Source organism: Mus caroli, unplaced genomic scaffold (assembly GCF_978045245.1).
Source record: "Mus caroli unplaced genomic scaffold, Mus_caroli_1 scaffold_2, whole genome shotgun sequence".
In the NCBI taxonomy this organism is placed as follows: Eukaryota; Metazoa; Chordata; class Mammalia; order Rodentia; family Muridae; genus Mus; species Mus caroli.
The window spans coordinates 136,235,345-136,253,631 of NW_028227257.1; the positions used below are offsets into that span (position 1 = coordinate 136,235,345).

At 40.3% G+C, this 18,287-nt stretch overlaps 1 protein-coding gene across 13 annotated transcripts in view; it reads left to right on the forward strand.

Moving 5' to 3' along the window:
• The window catches only part of Qtman (queuosine-tRNA mannosyltransferase), a 384,758-nt gene that overhangs the window by 300,406 nt on the left and 66,065 nt on the right, over nt 1–18,287 (forward strand). For all 13 annotated transcript variants that reach the window (XM_029469981.2, XM_085834933.1, XM_085834937.1 and 10 more), the window contains one exon: nt 15,775–16,089. In XM_029469981.2, the coding sequence (XP_029325841.1) occupies nt 15,775–16,089 (315 nt within the window). The remainder of the gene's footprint in view (nt 1–15,774; nt 16,090–18,287) is intronic.

The following is an 18,287-nucleotide window of genomic DNA, read 5'->3' on the forward strand; positions in this document are numbered from 1 at the left end:
TTTTCCCCAATACGGCATATCGTGATTATGGCCTCCTTCCTTCACTACTCCCTGTTCCTCCCTGTCTCCCCCCGCCCCCCATCTATATTCACCACTTTTCTGTCTCCCGTTAGAAGACAAGAGGCATCTTTGGGATAATACGGAAATATAATGTAGTAAGATAAGCAAAGACAAGCACATCAGAATAGGACAAAACAAATAAGAAGGTGAAGAGCCCATGAGAAGGCACAAGAAACAGATACTGATGCAGAAACCCTCTCATTTGCACACTAAGGAATACCATGAAAACACTAAACTAGAAGCCATAAAATATCATCTACACTAAGGACCTGAATTGAAGGCAGGAGGTTAAAAACAAAAGGATATTTAGAAAGAAAGAAAGAAAGAGAGAGAGAGAGAGAGAGAGAGAGAGAGAGAGAGAGAGAGAGAGAGAGAAAGAAAGAAAGAAAGAAAGAAAGAAAGAAAGAAAGAAAGAAAGAAAGAAAGAAAGAAAGAAAGAAAGAGGGGGGAGGGAGGGAGAGAGGAAGGAAGGAAGGAAGGAAGGAAGGAAGGAAGGAAGGAAGGAAGGAAGGAAGGAAGGAAGGAAGGGCCCTTATATGACATTATGGGACAAAAACTTCCAAAGGTGACATTGAATTTGTTTTCTGTTGGTCACCTACAGCAGGCTGTGCAGTCCACCACTAAGAGTAGTTTGTTTCTCCGGTGAGACTCCCTTTTTCATTTGTAACTACTTATTAATTGGAGTTAGTGCTGGATTGGGGATGGAGACTTCTATCCACTTCCCCTTTCAACTTTAGTGCCCCATCTAGTGCAGACATGTGCAGATACTGTGTATGCTGCAGCAGTCTCTGTGAGTTCATATGTCCTGTTGTATTTAGAAGGCCTTGCTGTCCTCCATCTCCTCCTCCCAGGGGTTCCCTGAGCCCTGAGGGGAGGGATTTGATGAGCACATCCTGCTTTATGCTGAGTTTTCCATTGTCTGTGTGTGTGTGTGTGTGTGTGTACGCATGCGTGCACCATATCTGGCTGTGGTTGGTTCTCTGTATTATTGTTCGTATGTACTGCAAGAGGAAACATCTCTGATGATGTCAGAGTAAGACACTCATCTATGAGTATAACAGAATGGCATTAGGAGATATTTTATTGTTGCGTTCCTCTAATAGAACAGTGGTATCTGGTTTTACCCTCAGTCCCTGAACTCTAACCTGTGGTTCTTGGTCACCAAAGCAGTGTCAGGTATGGGTTCTATCTTGTGGAGTGGGCCTTACATCAGATCAGATATTGGCTTCTTACCCCACAAACTTTGTGCCATCTTTGCACTGGTATATCTTGAAGGTGATACACTGTTATAATCTTGTTATTCTAAGAGCAAATATTTGCATGTGGGTGGACCCTCTGTGAAGCATGCTGGATGCACAAAACATGAACACCTTAGAACTGCAAATGCTGGTGTGTATTTGTTCAGAGGGTCAAGCTTGGAGTCAGTTCTCTTTGCTTGCTCTCCTTTTGTATGTCTTCAGTTTTTCCCAGGCAGTGTGAGAAGTGCCTCAGGATTGATTCACATGTTCTTCATGGAAGAAGAGATTGAAAGTAGAAAAGAGATATTTAGATTCAGAAATAGAATAATCCAACACAAGCCAAATAGGAGATCAAGAAAGAGAAAATAGAAATTTTAGCACTCAAATCATTGCAGGAAATGTCCAAAAATTACTAAAATGGATAAATAATTCTCAAAATAACACATATATTTAGATTACAGGGTCAGAAAGAACAAGAGACATTTCAGAATAGATTCTAATATTCTTACTTCAGGCCCTCATAGCTTGGGCTCCTGAGCTCCTCAGCACTCAACACTGGTAACATTGTTCATTCTTTACAGTTTGAAAGTTTTGCTTTTTTAAAAAAAAATATGCATTATATCACAGTTTTTTACCTTTGGAATGCCTCTTTAGCTCTTTATGTATTGCTCCTGGGTGGTTTGGTTTTCTGTGTTTTGTTCTATTAGTCCAGCCTGGCCCCTAGTTCAACCTGTCAAATGTTTGGGATACAGGTATGCATTGCACCTCACTAGAAAGGTACAGGAAGACCCCCAAGTACTTTGAAATTTCTGAGTGATTATACTTGGATTGAATTTTCTTTTTCTTTCTTTAGTTGGGTTCTCCATTTCATCAGTACAGAATTCTTTGTCATAGCCATTCTTCATTGCCCGCACAATGTTTTTCTCATTCAGTTCCTTCAACTCTGTTTTTTCCTTAGTTAATATTTTTATTGCTTCAATTTCCCATGTACACGTAGTGTGTGTCTGTATGTTTGCCTGTGTATGTATTTGTGGGCGAGTAGTTTCCATTGCTTTGCCTGTTTGTGGCTACCTCATATCCACAGCCATATAGAGACCAAAAGTTCTCAATTGTTCTTCCTTCTTAGTCGTTGCAACAGGGTCTTGTGGTCAAACTCAGAGCTCAAGGATGTGGTTAGTCTTGCTGCACAGCCTGTTTTGGGTACCCTTTCTCTACCTTAGTTGGCTAGACTTACAGATGGGCTGACAAGTCCAATCAGTACTTACATGGCTTTCTTGGGATACAAACTTCTCTCCTGGCATTTGCTTAGCCAGCACTTTAGCCACTGAACTACCTCACTATCCTCTATAATATTTCCTAGGTATTAGCTTTGTTTTGTTTTTAGATATCCTTTCTTTCCTATTAGATTTTGGTTTTCCTCCCATGCCTGCAAAATGCTAATATTGTGAAACTTACTATAGAATTCCCTGTTTCCTTCTGTTTCCTACATTGTAACAGGTTTTTATTCTTTAAGTTATATTAATCTTTTTTTTTTTGTCCAGTTTATTATTCCTGTTAAAATGTCTCCTCAGGGACTGCAGAGATGGTTTCCTGGTTAGGAGCACATCTTGTTCTTCCAGAGACCAGATTCAGGTCCCTGTGTGCTTCTCAAGCAGCTCTCAGCTCTCAGCTCCCTCCAGCCCCGAGGGATCTGAACCACTCTTCTGACATAGGCAACCCTTCTCCCAAATGCACCTGTGTACACAGAAAAGGGAATCTTTTTTGAAGAATGATTTTTTAATGTCATTTAGAGACATTTGATTTTAGAACAAGACCTCAGAAGGCCATTAGTTCTTTGGAGCCAGAATTTGTTCACTGGTGACCATTCTCTTCAGTGGAACAGATCAACTTGTTTTGTGATTCACCACTCCCAGTTTCTCTAGGTCTCTGCAGTTAGTTTCCAGAGAAAAACTTGGACAGTCTCCTGGAAGCACATCTCACACTGTCCAGGAATAAAATGGGGAAGGCTTACTAGAAAGCCACAGGTGAACGGGCTTGTTTTCCTTTTCCTTAGCTCACCCTTGCCACAGTCCTTGCCTGGTCTCTGCTCCAGTCCCTCTACTTAGAGATCCTTTCTGCCCTTGATGTGGAAGCTGACCGAGATCAGTAGTTGATGGGAGAGTCTGGGAGAGGTCATCAGAACCTTCAGCATCACCTTCCACAGAGTTATGCCTAGTGTGCTTCTGTCCTGCTCTGCCACTCCACCTCCATGGACCCCTAGAGTAGACAGTGCTTGATCCTCTCAGAGCCTCTGCAGTACCATGCACACTGCACCCATGCCTACTCATTGTGCTGAGTGGTGTGTTCTGTCTCTTCTCTGTCCCGGAAGCATATCTCCCTTTGCATTCTAGCTTCAGAAGTTCCATGGGCATGTTGTTCTATCGGCATCTCCCCCCTTTCCCACTTTGTAATAAGAGTCTCTTCCTTCACCCACTATTTTGGGGGGGATTCAGACAACAGAGGGAGGTTATATGTTATTGTTGGCTCTGCCGCATTTATACTAAACTGTTCTTCACATCACTGCCAGAGTGTTTATACAGACCTACTGTCCCGAAACTCCCCAAAGAGCTTTTAGCACCTTCACTTGGATTATTAAGGACCAAGCCTCCCCTTGTGATCTGGCCCCATCTTCTACCGTTCCTGTCTGTCCCCCATCCAGTTAGTGCTCGCGCTGGTTTTACTCTTCCTTTCTGGATCATTATGTCATGTGGTAGGCCATTCGCATATGTGAGTTGTGCTTTTCTTTGGCTAGAGTTCTGTTAGATAACTTTGCTTACTACAATCAAACACCTGAGGTAGCTAGCATATGCAAAGAAAAGGTTTATGTTGCTTTCAGTTTACGAAGTTCAAGGTGCAAGATCAGAAATCTCCACTGGATTGGCTTTTGCTCCTTATGGCAGATGGAGTCACATGTGGTGGGAATATGTGAAAAAGTAGTCTTCTCTTGAACCAGATCAGAGAGAGGGACAGCCTTCTAGATCAGTAACTCTTTGCCACAGTTACCAAAGGATCTCATAAAAACGACTTTCCTTGGCAGGTCCCAGATTACCTGAAGTCCTTCCCCCTAATACCATCCTTTAAAACCAGAGTCTTCAAGCTCCACCTCTCAGTAGCATCACCCTTTAAATCAAACAAAACCCAAACCATAGCAACAGGCCACCCTGTTGTACCTGGCAAACTTCTGACCTTGGTGAGAGCAGAGCTGTTCATCCTCTTGTGCTGGAGCCAGGCTCTCTGCAGATGTGGCTTCTGCTGCAGCTCCACCCCGATCCTTCTCCACTGGAGCAGCTCTCAAGCTGACTGCCACGTGGGCAGCTGGCCATTTGGCCCGCCATCTAGCACTCATAATTTTGGTTGAATGGTGGATTTTTTTTTTCTCTAAATCTTTTTTTACTCCCTGTTTCTGCTGGTTTTTCAGACCATTCCTAACCTTGATTATATTGTACAAATGGCATACAATCCCTGCACAGCGGATGTTTCTAGTCAACTATCTTTTTGCATATTTACTTTGCATACTTTTATTTCAAAAGTAAAATTAACAACACTGTCCTGTAATATTAGTTCTGAATAAGGCTGGTTTCTGTAGCTTATATATAAGCTGTAGTAAAATCAGAATGTGAGTAAACTAATACCTAGCATTATAACATTCAATAAAAGAGAGAGAAAGAGGTGAAATGTTGGTGTTATGTTCATGCCTGAGATGGAAAGTGGTACTTTACATTTTCTGATTTTGTTTTTCTAGTTATATGGAGTTTAAAGGGAAAAGAGGTAGTGAAAGAAAAGTGGAAAGAAAGTGGAAAGCAGAAAAGAATAATATATGAAAGAATACTATATGAAAGAGACATGGAGAAATATGGTTATGTGTATGTGTGTATAAAATGTATATAATATATACATATATTATATACAATATATATAATATATATATATATTATATATATATTAGTTTATGTGCACCTAAGGCATGGACACAAATTTTTAACTCATTTACAAATGAAGATAGCATATTTAACTGCTTGTCTTAAATGGGTGGCTAAAGTATAACATGAAAGAAATTTTACAGAAAGCATAAATTGATCCCTGTGCAGGAGTGCTCAGAATGTTCAGAGCCCCTCTAGTAACAAGGAAATACTATCATGAGCTTCTTACTGTTGGCATCAGTTTTTATAGTGAAAGTTGACTGAGTTCTTGGCATGCGCTAACCAGTATGAAAGCACAATTCTACAACATCATGTTAGCATTTCCCTACTACAAACAAGTTAATTGGTACCCAATGAAAAGACTTCTCAAGACAGCCTAAATGTAGCAGAGCCCTGAATTTGAAACCAGATAATGTGCCTAGAGCCCTGTGCTATTCTTCATACTGCTTCACTGATTATCAGTAAGGAAAACCTTGATGGGAAGTTTGAACTCTACTTCTTTGAAATGTCTACAGCTTGCCTCATTCTCAGGGGTAGGTCAGAAGAGCAAACCTGTTTCTAAGATACTTTCTTTTAATGCCCATGTTCTCTCAGCTCTGACTTTCAGCTTCCTCTGATAGAGATCTCTTATTGTCACTGTCAGCCTGGATACAGCACCTCCCACTGCTATTTTCCTGGTTTCCTTTTCAGGAAATTTCACCCATCATAGCATTGTACCTGTTTTTTTTCCCACCACACTATCTAATAAAACTTATGGCATACCACTAATTTACATGCCAAGTGGACAAGGAGAACCCCAAATAACTATAATCAATGAAGGCAAGCTGGGAGCAGGAGAGGTGGTCTTCCCCAGGGAAGAGCACTATTGATTATCCAGGGGCAAACAGAAATGCCTGAAAACATAAAGTAACATTTTATGAACTAAACATGCTGTATTTATAAATATATATGTCTTAGTCATTATTCAGTTGCTCTGAGGAGACACCTTGACTGCTGCAACTCCTAGAAAATACAGCATTTAACTGGGGATTTGCTTCTAGTTTCAGAGGCTTACAGTTTTTTTTACCATCATGACAGGGATCATGGTGGCACACAGGCAAACACAGCACCAGGAGTAAAGAACTAATCCTCATCTAAGGGCAGAAGGCACAGAGAGAGAAAGAGACTATACCTGGCATGGGCTTCAGAAACCTCAGAGACATCCCAGTGACACCCTTCCTCCAACAAGGCCACACCTAATCCTTTTCAAATAGTGTCACTCCCTAGTGTCTAGGTATTTAAATATATCAGCCAATGAGAGCCATTTTTATTCAAACCATCACAGTTTAAATAAACTGCGCGCACGCGCGCGCGCGCGCACACACACACACAGAGAGAGAGAGAGAGAGAGAGAGAGAGAGAGAGAGAGAGAGAGAGAGAGAGACGTAGGCAATAACAATTACTTTAAAAGAAGCCATAAGTTTAAAGGAGAGTGGAGAAGGGGCATATGGAAGGGTTTGGAGGAAGGAAAAGGAAGAGAGAAATACTGAAATTATAGTGTTAAGAAAAATCTTGTCACACTCCAAAGGAAGCAGTCCAATGGAAACCCCGCCTAAATTTGTCTAGGAAGAGGGAAGTGATTCTCTCTTTAACTCTAGTATATTTTTCCCACCATTTTTTAAACCTCTAAATAATGTCTCCTCCCAAGAGGGAGAAAAAAAAAATCCTGGACTACAGTACATGAGTGAAGGCCACTTCCAGACCTCCTTCCAAGTGTCCGTGTTTTATTAATTTTTAATGAGACATGGGATTCCAGGAGTAGGGAGAATAATTACTTGCTGAAAAGTAAATACTTGCAAAGCAAGTCAATCATATGAATGTAAAATAGCCCATTGCTCTAGTTTGGAAGAAACTACTTCAAATGCACATTGGAGAATGTTTTTGTGCTTTGTGCTACATTAGTGATTTCTGCATTGCTGTGGCCAAACACGCCACAGAGACAACTTAAAAAAGAGAGAGAGAGACAGACAGACAGAGAGAGAGAGAGAATTATTTTGGCTTATGGAGATTTTAATCCACTGTGGCAGAGTTCACTGGAGCAAGAGCCAGTAGTGGAATGCTTCAATCCAAGATGGGACAGTGATAGCAGCTATTCCATTGCATAGACTAGGAAACAGAAAAGACCGGATCTCAATGCGTGGTGGGTGTAACACAACAGACTTCTCCAGGTACTTCCATCTGCTAGCCTTCTAAACGTCCCCCAGTCTGCAGTCTTGCTCCACACTGGGGAACAAGCATTCAGAACCTGAGCACACTAGAGGGGGCGTTTCACATTCAGAGCATAGTCCTTAACCATCATTAAGCAAGATGGATAAGTAGAAGTTCTGAGCTATGAAAACAGTCGATGAGTAAATTATGCAGTTTGTGAAGTGTTGAATGATGGTTTCAGAATAGTTTTAAAATGTTGTGGTGGGCTACAGATATAACTCAGTGGTTCAGCATTTGTCTAGTACAGACAAAGTCCTGGAATTAATCCCTACCACTGGGGAAAAAAAAAGACAAAGGACAACAAAGATATTGGTAACCCCTTGCACATAGAAGCTTAACTATCTGTTGAATAAATCTCTTTGATTATTAAATGCAGTGACTTATTTACCAATTGATTAAGGAATGCAGCTATACCCAAGATGACCTTAAGAATAATCCCAGCATTAGATAAGGTATCAAAGAGCAAAGTGACCAGAAGACTACACAAAGACCCATAGTGCCAGTAGGAGACTAGGGGAAAAGAAGGAAAAAGAAGCATAACTTAAAGTCTGCTTCCACTGAGAGAGGAAATTCTATCCTGGGAAGTTTACCTAGGGATTTTCCTAACTATTGAATTATTAGAGGAAACCTTGTATAAGCTAGAGTTTAGTTACCTTAGAGAGCTTCTTTGTCAGGGCAGTAGAAATAAGAAGTCATTCATGTTGGCAAAGATGCAAGGTAGATTTCATATTGTCAGACATTCATAAGGACTTTGAATTTCTGTGTGAAGACTATATCCTAAAGGAGTTTTATAAAATTGGGTAAGTGAATTGCTCATACAAGTAGGCAGTTAAATTAGCAAAGTATATAATCTAAAACACTTTGAAACTAAGAGAGAATGGGAATTCGAGACATAACCATTTAAGATAAATAATACTAGTCATATATATACACTGCTCTAAGAGAGTCCATATAAACAAATGGTGAAAGAAAAGTTACCCCCGAAGTGGGGATTTGTAGAAATTACTCTTACAAATCATGGTGGAAAATAAAAACAAGTAGGAATAGGCTCATAGGAACAAAACCATTGTGTCCTTAGGACAGCCTTATATTGGAGCCATTTAAAGGGAAGGAATCAGGAAACCAGCCTTCACAGTAGGAGGGGAGTCTCTTTCTCTGTCTTTACTAAGTTTGTCTCCTCTCTAGCACCAGACACAGCGAATGAGGCCTGTCTGGTGGTCACAAATCCTATTTCAGTTTCAACATGCATTTCTTGGCCCTATGAATAGTTGGATGATATCTTCTTGTTAATTTTAACTGAAACTAATTTTTGTGGATGATTATTTCTTATTACAAATCTGTCCTGTCCAAGGAAGATCCTCTTGCCTCCTGTCCTCTCAAGATTGCTGTCCATATTTCATGTCGCCTTTGAATGTTTACACCACAGAAGACAAATGTTGACTCTGATACCAAATACTATCTATTAAAACAAACAAACAAACAAACAAACAGAAAAAGCAGTCTCAGCCATTGTAGTGCTATTTGGTGTCTCATTCTTCAAAGCACTTGTGCTGGATGTGTGAGATTATGACTGGCTCATCTGTGACTAGAGTCTGTTCAAACAACTTTCATGGACATGTGCCACCTATTTTACTAATATTTGCCCTTAGTCATCACCAGTGAAATAGAGCATGCCTCTATACCACAGCCAACCAATCAACCAAGAATAGGACTCTCTCCTTAATGCTGTGGCTTATAAACATACAGTTATAATTAGCATGCATTTCTTTTTGCTTGTGATTCTTCTCTTTAGTAAAGATAGCATTGCAGGAGGTAAAGAGAGAATGTGTATACAATCAAAATCTGTGTCAAGAGGTTTGCTTTTATACTTTATAGATACATTAGAAAGTATATAAATCTGCTTACCATATAATTGATGTATTGGAGACATGTGGGTGAGCATGATCTTTTAATTATCTTTGCTATTTGCTTATGTGAGTAAATTCTAAAAATGTTAATTTGTAATTAATTTCTAACACATTGTTGGGCAACAGTGAATAGGGTTTGGGGTTTTTGGGGGGATTTTTTTGCTTTTTGTTTTTTGTTTTGTTTTGGTTTGGTTTGGTTTGTTTTTTTGGTTTGGTTTAGTTTTTTGTAAATTACCCAAAGGCTTGGATTACTGTATGGTCTGTTTGTGTCTTACTGGTTAGTTTTAGAAGTTACTTATTTCTTATTCCTCTTTACTTTCTCCCTGATTTGGTTTCAATTCAAGAATCCACAGAAACCACTTATGTGACCTTGTTTGATTTTTATCTGTCATCTGTATTTTCTGAACCATGTCTTCTTCTGTCACCTTTGCATGAGTCTAATGCTTTCTTTCATATTCCCTACTAATACTGTCTACTAACACAGACCCGTGTAGAGTTTCTCCTTTGAAGTCATCATTTTCCCAAGGGCATGCCTCTTCCCATCCCTCCCATCACTAGTATAGAACAGTTATCACCCATCTGCCTGCCCCATGCTTTTCACCCATGGTTCTTCAGGTCTCAAGTAGCATTTCCTAGAGTTTTCCGGGTCAACTATCAGTTCTGAAGATGCCATATTAGGGAGGTTTCTTGTTTCATAGGATGCTAAGTGTGGAAGAGTTTTATTTATTATGATATAAGAGGTACTCAAATGAGAGGATAAATAGACATTTGTATAGTATCTGGTAGTGTGCAACTGTAAAAGCCCTTCACTGGATGAATGTTCTGTAACCCTCATTTCCTAAACTTGTTTTCTTAAGAAACATTTTTGGAGCTGAGAGTGGTGGTGCATGCCTTTAATCCCAGCACTTGGGAGGCAGAGGCAGGCGGATTTCTGAGTTCGAGGTCTGGTCTCCAAAGTGAGTTCCAGCCTGGTCTCCAAAGTGAGTTCCAGGACAGCCAAGGCTACACAGAGAAACCCTGTCTCAAAAAAACAAAAAGAAAGAAAGGAAGGGAGGGAGGGAGGGAGGGAGGGAGGGAGGGAGGGAGGGAGGGAGGGAGGGAGGGGGAAAGAGAGAAACAAACAAACAAACAAACATTTTTGGATGTCCCACAGATTTGATGTTGCATAAAACAAATTCTGTGAAGGCTCCAGACTTAAGTGCAAAGTGGTGAGTTGTACTGGTCCTTCTATCCCATCCCTGAGATGGATCTAGACATCTCTCCTTTGGACCCCACAGAGCTGGCACTGTGCAGCTTCACATTTCCATTTCTCTTCTCTGACTCAGACGTGTGGACAGTGATCATTTGCACTGCCCTCTCCTCCTCACTCACCTAACATTTGCATCATTTGTGAAATTGCCTATTGCCTTCCCAGTCTCTTTGATGAAGCAAGACTATAGATCATCTTTGTTTTGGACTACAATTCATAGAAATGGGTTTATTTGTTTGTCTATAAAACTATAGGTGGAAACTACTGTGATAAGTATTTTTATTACAATCTCTGAGTAGTGCATCGCCCATGAATACCGTTCAGCCAAAACATTCCCTTTGGCATTTTATGTACCATGTGCACGTGGCTGCCTTTCCTTGCTCTGAAGCGTGCCCTCCTTCCTCTTGAGTCCCTCTCTGGTCAGCTCCATGGTCTCTGTACTTTAGTGGAAATTACCTGGGTTCCTTTCACTTAGTATCCTTCTCATCATCAGTTAAATGTATTTAGAATCTGTTGGTTCTCCTGATTGACTTAAGGTTCAGCTCTAGGCTTCTATGTGTGGATTTGCAAAGAGGATGGGGAGAAGGATATACATTTGGACCTAGGAAACTCTTGCCTAAGCTTGTCTTTACACTCTGCCTGGCATGGTACTGGGGTTTTGTGACAATGTCTTTGGAGATCCTAGGACAGAGATGGGAAAGATTAGGTTCTGAAAAGAGGAACTGCAAGAAGGAACTCTCTTTCATGTATTGGCCATGGGTTGGGAAGAAAGTTAGAAGGGAGAGTCCTCTGGCAAGTAACAGATTGGAAGTGTGGGACCGGGTGTGCTGAGTCATAATCCTGAGAGCTTCTGGGAGATCCCTAGTCCATGCTCTGAAAGGCAGCTCTGGTTTTCTTTCTCTCCTTATTTCACAACCTTCTCTCTCTGCCTCATTAGCAGCTCCATGAGAGTTGGAGCTGAGGTAAAGAAGGAAGTGTTGAGACTTGAGCCTGTTCGCAGAGTCTCTGTAGGTTAGTTCCAGGATATGCTGTCCATTTCCATGTTAGCCCATCTCTAAGGGATTTTTTTAAAAAGCATGAGATCAGTTTATTGCAGGTGTCTCTTAACTGCAGATTATAAATAGTGTCTGGTTAAGAATATTCTGGGTGGGTTAATTAGAGTGATGACTATTGTTAAGCAAACTGCTTGTTAGTATTATGCCTGTTTGAACTTGGTATTGATGAGAAGTAATTGACCACAGAACTGCATTCTGAAAGGCAGAAAAAGGCTGTCGTTTTTTAATTTCTATTATGGCAGTAAATTGTTTACATAAACATGTCTATGAAAATATGAGCTCCAAGGCACAGAGATTCACTTTGTACAGGATGGTGAATTATATTGTTTTATTTTCAGATTAATGCATTTGTCCAGCCTGCCTAAAAGCCAGCTTTATTGAAATTGAGTAGTTAAAAATGTGTTTTATTTTCAGCTATCTCTTTTGCTACAGAGTGTATGAGAATAGTGTTTTTAACTTACCCTAACTAAAAGAGGTGCCCTGTTAAATCCAAGTAATTACCTAAATACTTCTTTGGGTGACAATCACTATAATAAACAGACTGTTAAAGAAAAATGTGAAAAGATGTATAAATAAGAAAAAATTGCTATAACCACCTTCTTCTAGGTACTGGATTGTTATCTATGTTATTTATTGGTATTTTGTCCAGCTCAATTATTAAGTTTCTCTAGCTCTAGCATTCTATGGGGAATTTATTCTATGAGCTAATAAATTATACCGTCAGGGAGTTTTTCTTGAAATTCAGCTTAAAATTTCCCATTCTTAATTTCATCTCATTATTCCTAGTTATACCCCCTTGTACCAGGCTAAATAATTATTCTTTCTCCTTAGAGACGCCTATTATGTATCCGTCTAGTTGTCACTTCACCAGGCCATTCATATTTAGCTCCTTTAATCTGTCCTCATAAATCAACTCTTCCATTGCCTTAATCATTATTATTGCTCTTCTAAGAACTACCTAATTTTCAAACATATACAGTTGTCAGGGACCCCAGTGAAATCAGCATTCACTGAGACTCAGCTTCTTCCAGCCTCTGCCAGAAGACTCAGAACCCAATGTGCTGGCTACTGGGTCAAGGCAGCACTTGCTCATCTGAGTAAGTGATGTTTCCAGTGACGTTTTCCTTATATCCATCCTGATTTCAAGATTGATGCTGTTTTCATGGGTTCATGGGATGGGATTTGTAAGCCCTTGGAGTTAGTATCCTCATTATATCCAGCATTTTCCCATGCCCTTATTTGCTACCACCTATCAAGGCAGCGACTGTGTTAACAGGGGAGTCTGATCTTCCTGAGAATGCTTTGGTAAGCATGTGGAGTACGATCAGGCCTAGAACCTGCCCATGACAAAACTCCTAGTCAATTATCAACTCTTATTGTTTACAGCCCGGGAGCCAATCTCCTATCCTTTTTAATTTGCAGTTTCCCTCAAACTCTGGATAGTATAAATAGATTTTACTAGAGAAAGATGGGTCATGATACTCTTTTCTAAAGGTGAAGATATTCTTTCAGTGCCTATCAATTTATTTGTAATTGTGAATCCTTTGTGCACTGTTTGTGATTTTGTTGGAATGGAATCTTTTCTTTTTGCTGGCATTCTTTATCTGCATAAACAAATCAACTGCTGCTTTCCAGATGCGTCTGAGGTGGGAGGCTCCTTCTCTTACTATCTGCCCTTCTCTCCAGGAAGTTAAAGATTTGGCACACACACACACACACCTATCCATTGTAGTTCTCTCAGTGAGAACTTAAGATGCCCTTCATATTATGATTTTGTTTAGGAAGAATGTTCATTCGTTCCTTTAAAACTTCAGTACCAGTGACATGGCATTACAGTCTGTAAATGCACGGGCATTTTCCCACTTTAAATCAAAGACTGTCTTATTATTTTATTGAGGAATGTAGAGAATTGGTACAATTCTTTGTACTTTCTCTGAGTGCTGTCATCTGTTTAGCACTAGGGAAGGCAGGAGTTCCATGTACTGTTGATACATCTCTGTTTGGACTCAGATTAGATCCGAGGCTTCATAAAGCAAGCCTAGGAGCCCCTGAAGACCCCTTTTAGTTGTAGACTCTCCATGGTGTGCAGCAGCCTATATATATATATAGGCTGTTTCCCTCAAACTCTGGATAGTATAAATAGATTTTACTAGAGAAAGATGGGTCATGATACTCTTATATATATATAGGCTGTTCAGTTCTCATACGTTCCCTGTGCTTTCTGATGTTGCTTGTCAGGCTTGAGGCCTGGTTAACTCTCTCTGCCCTCACTCCTCAGTGCACCTGGCTTTTGTTTGTGTGTGGATACCTTTTACTGTATGTACTTCCTTCCCATCTTTCTACTCTCCAGCCCCAGCCCCCACCAAGGAGGCATGTATGCACACATATGAATGTTTTTTATTTCCATCACAATCTTTATTCACCTTGCTAGAAATAAGGAACCTGAGCTAACAGTGTCATAAAGTAAGTCTTCAGATTCCACACTTGGTGTCTAAAACAGTTTTGTTTTACTGTTTTAGTTTTCTGTTTCCTCTTTCCTTCACCTTTGCAAGAAAGCCATTTATTATCTTTTACAATCTACCGGCTTCCCAGTAAACCCTACCATTCCTCACATATGTTACAATGTTTTACTGTTTCACAAGACTTTCCTGTCTTCAGGATCCTGCTTCTCTCTCAGCAAGTATCCCTAGGGCAATAGCCCAAAGTCCCTGTGCTTTCCTCCCCTGTCCTCCTGTGTGTCGCTCATAAGCCCTCATCTTCTCAGAGCTTCTGCCTATTCCATCAACAGAGGCTCTGCGAGCATATGCAGCCCTCACCATGGAACAGGCTGAGGTGCTGGGCTGCCCTGCTCCAAGGCCTTCTGAAGGGCCTGTGCTTCTGTTACATATTCTGTGGAGGAAGGCTTTTGATTCATCTCTGTAGTGTGGCAACACTCTTTCAACTCACTTCCTCCACCTGTAACTGTAGCTTACTCTGCTTCTAGGAGTTTTCTTCCCCACCTGCCCCCCTAAGTAGATGTATTCTTTATTTATTCACTGACTGCCTAGTTAGGAAAAGGCCTAGGCTCTGGATGAGCTTACAGAATTCTGAGAGTTCAGACACCTGGCCCAGCCAGCTCCTCCAGACCTGCTTTCTGGACTCTGGGTTGTGTGCTACTCCAAAATGAAGCCCTCTCCCTGTGCATCCTTTTCTACTGCCCTCCTAATACAGAACTTGCCCGCCTTGTAAAAATCTTTCCATAAAGCCGTCTTTAAGCTTTAGTGGTCTGCAAGTCAGGGATCCTCTTTTATTTCCAGTTTCAGAAGCTACAGTGTCTGTTACAGCATAGAAAGTGTAGCTAACATAGCCTCGCTGCTCCCTCACCTCTTTCCTACTCTCAGCACTCTTGGTTTGCTCGCTATAAATGGATAACTCCTTAAGGTTAGATCGTGTAATGGTATAGATGGCTTGTTGATTTTAGGGAATATTAGATTTTTTTAAAGATTTTTTTTAAATTTGGGTTCTTTCAAACCAGTACCATATTTAGCTGTTTGACAAAGCACTATAGAAAAACATAGATATGAAAATTACAGAGAGTAAAATGTGCTCCAGGAGGCATCAGCCATGTGAACCTAATAGAGAGTATGTATAGGTTCCCAGGAACACAAATAGCCCATGAACAGAAATGGCAAGAGTTAACCAAGGAAGATTGTGAATGAATGATGAGAATTGTTTTAGGCCTTGGCATGACTGCAGATACAGAATGGGAATCCAGAAAGACAAATGGGTGAGAGACGATAAATTACATCATGGTCGTGTGCTCTACAATATCTGCCACACCAGTTTGTAGCCACAAAAACTCTTTAGAGACTATTAAAGAAAGTCGTAACCAACTTTAGACCTTTGAGCTTTCTCTTGGTAACTAATACTTGTTGCGCTTTTCCTGAGAACTTTTGTCATAACATCCTTATTTTTTCTCAGTTTTATATGGCGTCACTGTGTCCTTATAGGAAGGTAAGGGACTAATTTTACTTTTTTTTTTTTTCACTAAAAGCATATTGCGTTCCCTTTTTGTAACAGATTCATGCCCAAGCACAAAATAGCCCACTTAAGGAGGATGCTCAGCCTTATTGGAAATGATGCTGCAGCTCTGTCTGTGACGCTTTGTCCCCAGCCAGAGCAGAGGGTTTCTAAGAAGTTACTGGAGAACTGTGAATCAAAGTCTGATGAACACCCCGACCTCGATGCTGAACAAGAAACCCTGGACAACCCATCAATCCATAAATCAGGCTCTCTTCCTGTGAGTAAAGAAAACCTGCCTCTTGATCCCAGCACCCTTCTGTGTGGAGCTGAAGATCAGCAAAGACCGCTGCACATTACATGGCCGCACAGGTGGTAAGTCCAGACACGCCACTTTCTCAGAGCTTTACACAATGTGTTTTCACGATGGACACTCTAACTTGCTGTCTGTGTAGCTTTAGAAAAGGGTGGCTTGGATTTCCTTTCATTCACAGATTTCACATAGCAGTATTACTTACTATACCAGTTCAGCACCAGTTCAGGCAGCTTTGCCCATAAGTGTACATTAACTATTGTGTTTTGATTTTTATATGTGAATTATAGATAACATTTGTAATGATTTGTTCAACTAGTAATGGCAGCCAGACACATTTTAAAAAAATCAAATGTTATTCAAGAAATTTCAAGATAGAAAAATCATATGCCATTATATCCTCCCAGTGCCTGTTAATCCTGAATTACTTCATATATGGACTTCAGTAAACCACATCACTGTTAAAACAATACTTTCCACTCCTTATTCTTGCTTTGACCAGTGTCAACTGGACAGCTTCATTTTATTTGTAGTGTATTACTGCATGTGAAGCGGTTTCCCTCCTGCCAAATGATTTTATATCGTGCTAGTCAAAATTGTCTAGCTGAATGTCTTCTCATCACAGGAAAATCAATGCAGCATATAATCCCACCAAATATAAACTCGTAAACCTAGCCCTGGCTTCTATAAATTAGGATTTAAGGAGGTAAAATGTCCTGATAATCTTCTGGTATTAGGCATGAATATTTTAATCTAGTTTTTATTCCTCCCAGTTAGTTTAATCTGCATGTGGCCTGATTAGAGTTGCTTCCCCTACAGATTATGGCCTCTTTATTGCCGCAGTGCTGGGCTGATCATTAGGTCCGATTGAGAGCAACTGTTTGCAGGTGAAGTAATAAGCACACACACCGGCAGGAAAGCGCCTTTGCCCAGGATTTGCCTCCAAGCACATTAAACCTCCTCGAGCTCTCCCAGCTGATCTGCAGCATCTGGTACCTAACGGGATTCTGCCTTTGATTCTAAATGCATGAACCTGAAGTTTAGGGGCTAAGCGTTGTGAGGAGATGCAGTTTGGGGCTTGTTTGTTCACTTGTCACCCTTCCAGACTCACATTGTCCTCAGAGTGTCACAGAGCTCAGTATTCTTTCGTGTGATTTTAAGTAGAGTGGGTCGGGATGAAATGAGCCTATCTGAAGGTAAAGTGCCACCCGCATTGCTGCCTTCTGCAAACCTCTAGTCCATTAACCTTTGCGTCCCTCTAAATGGAGAGTTATTACAAGAAAGTCAATTCTAAGAGTTTTCATAAAAATGTTAAATAATTTGGAGACTGAGGGTATAAAACAACAGTATAGAGGCAAGGTTCTCACAACATTGAGAACCATGTTAGTCAACACTTTGCACAAAATTAGACAGAGCTATGTTAATAAAATTAACAATATTAAATTGAATAATTCCCTCTCTTCCTTTGTATATTTTTGCTTTAATTTAATTTAATTGCCTAAAGTTAGTTGCTTAAAGAGATGCAGCATGATGTTTGTGCACATTCTTATTGTTAGAGCTAAATTATTTTTAATTTGGAGAAGAGGGGGAAAAAAGCCGCATCAGCAAGAGTAAATGCCAAAATATAAAAGTAACACATTCATCCTTACGGGTAATATAGTAGAACATTGGAAACTTGGAGGTTGCCAGACACATAGCTAACATTAGGGCTAATTTTGAAAATCTAGCGTGCAGTCAATTTTACTGATGCCTGGGGACATACAAGGTAGAAGCTGACAAGAGAACTAATTTTGTTTGGGTTATTTACTGCTATGCATCATCCACGGGTTCCCGCCTGACACACAGCTATATGAAGGGGATATTATCACACACTAAAAATTTATGTTGACATGCGATATTTGTTCAATATGTCAGCAGTATTACTTTCATAATCAAAAGAGTAAGAAAAAGAAAAAAGAAAAGCACTTTATGCTCATATAGATATATCTTTTTAATAACAGTCTATAAGGTTAATATAGTTTACCTTTGAGAGTATACAATGAAAACAAGCAGGGTTAGGAGGGGAAATGACAGAAAGCATCAACCCGAGCTGTTTGTTTGCCATTACCTACGCGAGCCATGTCAGCTCTCTGGCCCGCGTCTGATAGCTATTTGTTGTACAGAGAGCACAGCATAAAAAAAATATCAAACTCTTAATACTATTGTGTGCCCATAACCATCTGTCACTGCTAGCCTGGAGATGAGAGGAAGATTAGGAGGA